The sequence below is a fragment of the Cicer arietinum genome, chromosome 2 (genome assembly GCF_000331145.2).
Source record: "Cicer arietinum cultivar CDC Frontier isolate Library 1 chromosome 2, Cicar.CDCFrontier_v2.0, whole genome shotgun sequence".
NCBI lineage: Eukaryota > Viridiplantae > Streptophyta > Magnoliopsida > Fabales > Fabaceae > Cicer > Cicer arietinum.
Window position 1 is genome coordinate 48,880,169 of NC_021161.2, and position 9,995 is coordinate 48,890,163.

Sequence of the window (9,995 nt, forward strand, 5' to 3'; positions counted from 1 at the left end):
TGACAAACAAAACACACCATGCTTGCACTTAAAAACTTACAACTGTGCTTTTAATTATGGATTGAGATTCTTTAATTTACGTAGCCACTCCATTTTATATGACAATGTTACAAACTATTAGTGTGCAACTAACTATAATTTGTCTTTAAATGTAAAATTCTTTTAATTTATTAAATGCATTTATTACTATAAGAGATCTAATGAATCTATTAAATGTCAATAGCAACACATAATACAAGCAAAATAGAAGTCAAGTCCTTATAGTAAAGATTTGGATTACATGCAGTCACAACTGCAATGCACTTGCACAAGTAGCACATTGGTAGTAGTTCGGTTCAAAATTATCGACACGTTTAATCTTATAAATGTATATGCTTCTTTTAATTTTTTATGATAGAATTAAACCTATAAATAGGCTTTATTTATGAACTTGCTTTCATCTCTTCATTCATAAAATACACAATCTATATTGAACTGATTAAGAGCTTGAAAAAACAAAATGCAGTTAGTGTTTCATGTAGCATTTGTTAGATAACTATTATATTGCAAATGATGAAAACACTAAGCAATGAGCCACGATCAATATTGAGTTTCGAACATGACTAGAAAAGGTCACTAGAATATATGAATTCATAAAAAGAAAGATCATTGCATTAATATTGAACTTCAAACTTGTAACAAGATGATACCATAATTGGGTTTCGAAACTACAATGAAGAAAATGCACGAAAAAAAAAGAAAGTAAATGGCCTAGACAATTAGAAAGTTCACAATCATGTACTTAAGAAAAATAATTAATTATTTATTCCTCCTATTGGAAGAAAACTTTCCTTGTAATATGTATAATCACGTCCCCAATTTTCGTCACCATCAAACTCTTCAACAGTTTGATTATTTAAATCAAACCAAGATAGTTTATGGTCATTTCTTATGAAGAATATTTCCCCCTTTTTTCCCATTCCGATAGGACTTTGAACACAAGACAAAGGCCCAACAATGAACAATTTGATCCATGATTCTTTCACACCAAGTTCGCCTAAAATTGATATGTGAAAAGTAGTGGTTTGCTCATGATATGTGATCAAGGTGATGGATCCATTCAACTCCGCCAAATTTCTCCACCACACGTTATAATCTTTATCATCTTCTATGTAGGGTATCGGTGTGATAACGAACGACTCATTGTTCAAGTCAAATGATACCAAACGTGCTTCACCTAATGTATGAGTTGCTTCTTCATTATCACACAACCAATGACACACGCCGTCCACATACACATGGACATGTTGACAACTTCGATAGGAAGTTGGCATATCAAAATCAAGTTTACGCCAAGAGTCATTTCTTAAGCTATATATCTCCCAGTTGTAAGTTGTTTGTGTTGAATCAAATATAAATGATACATGACGAATCACCTTATAGTCATCTCTAACAATATCATAACCAAATCCATAAACATCAAGTTGCGGCATAGGCTGATAAGGCAACGGAAGGTGACGCGACTCAATAGGGCTAGGAGGAATGACCTTGCATTCTTTGGTAGTTGGGTTCCACAATAGAACACTTCGAAGATTAGACTTAACGAGACAAAGTATGCCATTAACACTAGCAAAACCAAAAATCTTAAAATCAAATGGGTCATGCAAATCAAATTGGACTATATGCTCTTGATTAGGAAGTAGATTTGGCCAATCTAATTTGATCTTGTTCACAAATCTCTTTCTAGAAAGAGAATACAACTCGGTATAATATTTGTTACCTGGAATGAATGGTATAGGAAATTCTAAGAAGTCTAAGTCCCATGAATACATCCTATTCACATACAAGTCATCATCATCCGTATATGGTAGACGTAGTTGTAGAAGGAGCGATTCATTATTGTGGTTACATATAAATTTGTAACGAAACATGGTCATGAAATGAGGGTCTTCAAATAAGAGAGACCATGATTTACATACACACATAAATCGCTTCAAAGATTTAATAGGTAATTTTGATAGAATAGAGAAGACAATATCATCGGGTATATAATTTCTTACCTTGCCAATTGTGGCGGCAATTGCAATGTTGTTGAGGTGACTATTAGAGGCAACATAATAGGAAGAATCCATAAGATGTTATAAAAAAGTTGTGCAAGTCAACTATATGAACAAAGGTTTATCTTCTTCTTCTTTGAGTTTTTTTATATGTTACCTTTGATATTAAGTTCATGTGTAGCAAGCCTATTATTTATTATTTAGGGTTTAGGGTGGAGAAAGTTGCGGCAACAGTCACAAAAGAATAGCCAAGCAGTTAATTTCAAAACCGAAGACAAAGTCTTTAATATATTTTACAAAACAAAATTTCATTAAATGACAATGTGTGGTGAGTTTATGGTTTATCATTTCGTATACAAATACATAAAGAAAAAAATTTAGAAAATATTTTTTTAAATAAAAAAAAAAAAACAACAGAAAATAAGGACCAATGATTTAGTCTAAAATTCTCAGTAGTGTAATTGAGGATAGGCATAAATGTAAGTTCTTTGTAAGTGTTTAATAAGCCTTAGTTTTTAATAAGTCTACATTTTGTACTATATTTGAAATTTAAAAATAAAAAATAAAAAATAATATAATAAATAATCATATAATATCTTTATTTTAAGAAATATTTTATAGTATCGTTAATTTAAAAGAGAAAAATAAGTTGCCCCCTCATTTTCTCTCCAAAATTCATCTGTTAAACACATCCTTGATGTTTTCGTGATTATCATCATTCCTTTACCCTACTTTTTTATATAAAAAAAATAGAAGATAATTAAATAAAAAATAATAATTTTTGAAATATTCAATATGGTTTATCCTAGATTAGACCAAAATTTTTTGAAGTTAGGTTAAATTATTTATTAGGCATTTAACATAAAGTAGGCATTTAAGTAAATTAGTATCTTATATCACGTTTTTAAAAAGCTAGACTCAAACCTAAAATTAACATCAGGTTTTTGAGACTTACAAAATCTAATTCAATCTAACACTTTTTCACAGATCTAACACTTTTTCACACCTACCATCAATATAGACATGAATGATATATAAGGGTCGGGTTGGAATTTATTTGATAAATTGTTACTCGATCCAATTATATTTCATAGATTTGAGTTGACTAAAATAAACTGTAGTTTTCCTATCGAATATGACTCAACTTAATTTGGTGACATACAGGTTGATTCGAGTTGAATTATTGAGTAGTATAACCTAATTTTTACTGACAACAAAAACCTATAATTATCTAGCATTGAATTTCATACATTTATACTAATTTTTTTATTAAAAAAAATAGCCCTTCAAATAAATTAAAACATTCGAAAATCTAACACATAAAAATCTTAAACCAGATAAAAAAACAAAATTTGACAATTTTATAGAACAAATTAGTTTTATAGATTTGACGCCATAAATAATTAAGTTATCAAACCGAACAACTTCAACTTTGGGCTAATTAGTTTAGGTTCGACCCAAACAAAAAATAACAAACAAAAAAACTCAAATCAAATTCTTGAACTTGAATTGAGTCATTTGATTAATCGAGTTGATCCATAGTTGAAATCCCCTAAACATGGGTCACTTTATTGTTCTATGTTTGAGTTTTATTTTATATACCCAAAACTATTAGATAATATTACATCTGTCTTTATATATAAAATTTATTTAATTAATTTACAAAATTTAAGAATTTTCAACATTGAATGTGTCAACGATGTATGTTGTCGTTCTAGAATTTATCTTTCAATTATTAATATAGAAAAACAAATGATTTTTTAACTCTTTTTATTCCATTAGGAGTATTTTGTGAAAAAAAATATTAATATATCTTGTGATTTGTAAATGGTGTTATAGAAAAAGACAATTTTTTTTTTAACACAATCTTACATATAAAGATGACAATAGTATATTATTTAATATTAATTATATTTTTTTTTGAAGCCGCTTGCGAGCTTTTGATATGTTTCTAAAGGTAAATTCTAAGATAAATCAGGACCATCATGAACCAATGCTTAAATATTATTCAAAACACTAATGACATTCGACAACATTCTTTAGAAATATAAATTAATGATTCTCTCTATCTTTACATTTGAGATTGTGACTTATTGATGTCGGTTTGACGAGTTTAGTTTTGAGTAATATATTCACTTTTCTTTATTTTTACATCGATCGAGTTATTAATTTTCTCATTCATAAAGTACAAAAGTACCATTTTGAAAAATGTCGTCAATTTTCGATAAAATTTCAAATAACTTTTAATGTAGGTCAACAATAAACCACGTATAAATGTGTTGATATATCAAATATGAGTAAAGAAGTCTCACATTGAAAAAAAAAATTGATCTAAAATATTATATATATATATACATCACCAACTTTAAAACATTTTCTATTTGAAGAATTTTCCCCTAAAATCTATTGCAGGTTTAATTTCATTAAGATTTCTTGTCCTCGAATTATTTTTGAATTTAGACTTGAAAAGTTAAAAAGAACCCAAAATAAAGTTTGGTAAAGCTTTACAATATTTAGTAGGAGAATTTTATATATATATATATATATATATATAAGTAGAAAGACCCCTAAATCCATTTCTTTAAATTTTTAGTTAAAAATATGGTGTTCAATTGCAATATTTTCTTTATGTTTTTTTTACTAAAAATAATATCCAAGTTACACACATGCACAATATACACAAGTGATCTTATATGGGCACAATACCTACTTGAATACAAATAACACGTGATCCTCAAATTAGGCCACATAGATTATGTGCTTCATAAGATAAGTTGATTTTTAAAACTGAATGAGCATTATATGCCATTATGTGGATGTATTATTGTAATAATTGAAGGAGAAGGACATTGAAGAAAAAGTGAAGTAAAGCATCGATGAAGGCATATATGACTAAAAAGGGTGATCATCCAAAAGCAAATCACATGTCCACTGCAATCCCCACACTCTTTTTTTCTTCCTTTTACTAAATTTCATTTTATTAACCATAATTTTCTTTTTACGATTAATAATCTCCATAGGGAAATTGGATTTTTTTTATATTATACACATATTGTTGACACTTACACAAATGGGTTTATAGCTCTCAAGTCTCAACCATATATGTGTTTATCACTTTGTTGTCAAATAAATATTTTTGGTAAAATATGTATAAAAAATAAAATAAAATTTGTGCTCATTGAATATATTTATAGTTGTAGCTAGGTGCATTTACACTCTCTTGCCCCACCCCTTTATACCAATCACAGCCACACTATCTAGTACATATTTCCTCTCTATATAGTAGCTCTCTCTTCGTTACTCTATAGGTTATATACAAAAGTTATGTCACATACAAAAACCACCGGTATTCTCGTAAATTAATATAAAAGTTTATTTTTCATGTACCGACAGTATAAATTCTATACAAACACTTCATTATGATTGATCATCGACGTGATTTAAAAGTAATTATTGTAAAAGTCAAATATTATGAATAATTTAGCAATTATAATTAATTGATAATATAAAAAAAATTATATTAATAGTGTATATAACTTAAATTCTTAATTTAGCACAAGACTACGCAACAGCTCCAAATTGACATGATTGATAAATAATTGAATTTGTCGTCACGAAATCAAATGGGTTTAGTTTAGATGGGAGAGATCCCCTTCATAGGAAATTTTTCATGTTTCTCATATGGTGGATTGAAAATGAGTCAACTTGAGTCGAATTTAGGTTCAATTTTATTCAAATCAATAAAAGTTGGTTTAACTTAAAATCAACTTGAATTCTTACAAATTTAATTTTTAGCTTAAATTTGACTCGATTCAAGTTCACGATCAACTCAATAGTTCAAATCAAATGAACCAAAAGACGACGTCAACAACAACAACAAAACTTATAGGAACAAATGTGTTTCTTCAACTTTAAGTTAAAATATTAATAAAAATTAACTAAAGTTCATATAATTTAAATTTAAACTAAACTTAAAAATCAATCTTCTTAGATCAATTTTCTCATTACTTTTAATTGTTTCATGTGTTTGGTGGTGCACTTCTTATATAAGAGAAGAGAAGAGTGTAAAGGACTATATTTTTCAATATTAGAGATGGAATTTGGTTTTTGTATAAACAATTGAGTGTATGTCTTTTTAGTAACTTTGAAATGATATAAATAATTTCTTAATATTAGTTTTTCAAATGATTTTATTTCATTTTAGAATGACATTTATAATGTGTTCAACAACATCTTCAAGCATTTTAATACTTACACCTAAATTAATTTTTTTTAACAACTCCTAGTGAAATTTATTTCATACAAAAATAAAATTGACAATTTATATATATATCCACTGATCCAACTGTCGAATCAATAGTTCTTATTAAGTAGATCAACTCGACAAATTTTTATAAAATTTTAAAACTATTTAATAATTCATTAAATAATTTCAAATTGACGTATAATAAGTTTTTGCAAATATAAACAAATATCGATGACTAGATTATATAGATTCGAATTTTGGATTTATATAAAACTTTGTGTACCTGATCATTCATATATTATATGTCACTAATCAACAATTCGATTGGTGAAATTTATCATCTATGTTGAGTTCTTAAACGAAATATCTCGTCACAAATGAATTTTTGGAGTAAACGAATTTCAACTCATATATATATAACAAATGAGTCGAACTGTATATAATTCAAGTTTAATTCATTTATTTAGCTCATATTTAACTCATTTTTGATCCATGAACTAAGTTCAATAAATTAATTATTGAATCGAGTTTCGAATTGATAATATTTTAAATCTCTTATTTATTATGTTACTATGTTTCAAAATAGATTTCATCTCATTCGGAACATAACTTATTTCAAATATATTACTACATAACACCTTAAATTAGAAAAACAGTATCATAAAAATTAGAAAAACATTTCTTCCTTATTGATAAAAAACAAAAACAAAAGACAAAACAAATAATGCCAACGGAATATAATACATCTAAAATATTTTCATGTATTATTAATGTAATATTTTTTACAAATATCAGTACATCATAATAATAATAAATATAATTTTAAAAATAATTATAATAAAAATTAAATATTTATAATGATTTTAATTATGGAGATTAATTAATAGAAAAAAAAATTATATTAATAATACTGATGTATATAAATTAAATTTATATTTATAAACACTCTTTTAACCATCTAAACTTTTTCTATATTGATGACTCATTAACATCCAACTCAAGTACAATTTTTCCAAAGAAAATGAATTATGGATTGAACAAGAAAGATAATACATTGTTTGTTTTTGAAGTCTAATTAATTAACATATAATATATCACTATGATAAAAATATTTCCGAAACTAATATAGGAACTGTTCGTGGAAAGCGCGTGGTAGTACGCAGCAGCAAGAGCGAAAAAGCAAGAGGACGTGGAAATGGGGTCCACAAAGCACGGTAAGATGTGTGTGTTGATTTGCATGGTATAGTAGCAATGCTTCTCTCTTAAATTCTCTTCTTTTTCCCCAATTCTAATCATTCTCTTTATTCCAACTTCTCAATCTGCATCTCTGCACTTTCAGTAGGTACCCACGATTATTCTTTCTTTTTTTTGCTTTCCTCTTTTCTTCTTTTTTTTTAATGTTTTTTTCCTATTTCTTTTCTAATCAATTAAATTTTTCCCTACTTTCTATAATTGATTCATCTTTCCCTTCCTTGAAAGTTTCCTCTTTTGTCTTCAATTTCATTACTTTCTTCTGCATCTCTAGATTCACTGTGCCTCACATTGGGTTTTCATTTCTGTTTTTGTGTTTCACTTTCAAGTTTCACCTACTTAGTTTTAGTTTGGTTTTTACTTCACCAACTTCTGGTACTGTTTGTTGTTGTAATTATTGTTTTCTTTTCTTCAACTTGTTCCTTAGATGCATTTTGTGTTTGCTTTTAGTTCCATGTGAAAATTGATAGTGACATTTCATATAATGATCCTTAACATCAACACTTTTTTTTTTTAGACTTGATGTTTGTGCCTCTTGTAATGTGTGTATGTAGCAAAATATACTTATGATTTGTATTTTTCTTGTAGCAATTGTTACTAGGCTTGTCATGTTATGTCTAGTTGTTTGTTATGGCTCATCAGGGTAATCTAATTGGAAAATGGACCGTAGTATTTAAACATAAAACATTATAAATCTTAAGCTTGAAATTAATAGAAAGGAACTACAACTCCTCTTCTGTTGGAGACATAAGCACAATTGGCCTAACTTGGTGATCAAATCTCGAGTGTTCATGCGTTTTTTCGTATTTGTTTTCTTTTGAACTAGGGTTGTTGTTCTAACCCTAGTACTTGTATATAGCTCATTTATAGTTTTATCTAATATATTTGATGTTGAATGAGTTTGCAGATAGAAATCAAGGTCTAGGATTTCCATAATAAAAAGAAAAGACGAGAAAGGTAAGTTAGATTTGGGATAATGGGAGCTTCAAGCTCCAAAATGGAGGACGAAAAGGCGCTTCAACTGTGCCGCGAAAGGAAGAAATTTGTTAGGCAAGCACTCGACGGACGTTGCTCATTAGCAGCTGCATATGTTTCATATGTTAAGTCACTGAAAATTGTAGGAACAGCTCTAAGAAAATTCACAGAACCTGAAACTCACGTTGAGTCTTCCTTATACACTAATGCAACACCAGAAGCACTTGCTTTAACTGATAAGGCATTGTCACACTCTTCACCATCTATGTCACAACACATTGATGCATCTCCAATTCTCTCTCCTCCTAGTAGTTCTAACAAGTTCTACACAAATCATATGAAACTTAGCGGTTTTTCTTCGAAAAAAGTCGAAGAAAAACCACCTGTACCTGTTATAGGAACAGTAACAACATCGTCAAGCATTGCACAGAATGGAAGTAGAATGTCTGAGACAGAAGCATTTGAAGATTCTTCTCTTCCAGATGGAACTCCACACTGGGATTTCTTTGGTCTTTTTAATCCAATCGATCATCAGTTTTCTTTTCAAGAAGGGAAAAGCAACATGCCTCATGATATAGATAACGGTGGTGATGATATACAACTTGTAAGGGAGGAGGAAGGAATTCCTGAGTTGGAAGATGATGATGAAGAGAAGGTTTCTTCTAGTTGCTCGCACGAATCCAAAGATGAATTTGATGAAGAGCCTACTGCAGAAACTCTAGTCCAAAGATATGAAAATCTAAATAGAGCTAATAACCGTGTTCAAGCAAATGTTTTGCATGATACAACAACTAAGCCTGTGAAAGGGGATTCAACTTCTGAAGTTGAATTGGTAAATGGCGAGAAGGGAAGAAACCCTCCGAATTTGTCTGCATCGAAGACTCCGGAAACAAATAAATCAGCGGAGAAAGAGAATCATAGTGAAAATAAAGTCACTCCTAAGAATTTCTTTTCAAGTGTGAAGGATATTGAGGTTCTCTTTATTAGAGCTTCGGAATCTGGTGAAGAGGTTCCAAGGATGCTTGAAGCAAATAAATCTCACTTTCGACCAATATTCGCAGGAAAAGAAAGTACTAATCTTTCTAGCTCTCTTCTTTCAATGTGTATCTTTTGAAATTTTATTTTCATTGTTGTGTAATTTATTTCAAAATGAAATGCTTTAAAGTATTAACCAGAGAATTCTTAATTGTAACAGATGGTTCTTTGGCATCCTTATTTGTTAAGGCATGTTTCTCATGTGGGGAGGATCCAAGTCAAGTTCCAGAAGGTAATTTCTGAGTCTTGTTAACTATAGATTTTTTGGGTTCCCTAGACATTGCCGATCTTGTTGGTTGAACAATTCTTATTGTTTGTTCTAAAAGTATTCCTTATGAGTGAGTGAACGATAGATGAGTGGCTACACAAGACAGGATAGGATTAGAAATGAAGTTGTTGGGTATGCCTCATAGTTATTGATATTCGGGCTGGTCGCTCGAGTGGGAGCGGTT

At 29.1% G+C, this 9,995-nt stretch overlaps 2 protein-coding genes across 4 annotated transcripts in view; one reads left to right on the forward strand and one right to left on the reverse strand.

Annotated features, from left to right (window-relative positions):
* Positions 1-748: 748 nt before the first annotated feature.
* Positions 749-2,178, reverse strand: LOC101495073 (F-box protein CPR1-like). Its single transcript, XM_012713151.3, has one exon. The coding sequence runs from the start codon at positions 2,109-2,111 to the stop codon at positions 795-797; it is 1,317 nt and encodes a 438-aa protein (XP_012568605.1). The 5' UTR covers positions 2,112-2,178; the 3' UTR covers positions 749-794.
* A 5,316-nt stretch (positions 2,179-7,494) lies between these two features.
* The window catches only part of LOC101511610 (uncharacterized), a 5,561-nt gene continuing 3,060 nt past the window's right edge, over positions 7,495-9,995 (forward strand). Inside the window, exons 1-3 of one of the 3 annotated variants that reach the window (XM_004491120.4) lie at positions 7,495-7,624; positions 8,441-9,578; positions 9,704-9,775. In XM_004491120.4, the coding sequence (XP_004491177.1) occupies positions 8,510-9,578; positions 9,704-9,775 (1,141 nt within the window). In that variant the 5' untranslated portion in view covers positions 7,495-7,624; positions 8,441-8,509. Of the gene's footprint in view, positions 7,625-7,735; positions 7,909-8,440; positions 9,579-9,703; positions 9,776-9,995 lie in introns of those variants that run through there. The other 2 variants (XM_012713185.3, XM_027331991.2) reach the window with 2 other exon arrangements.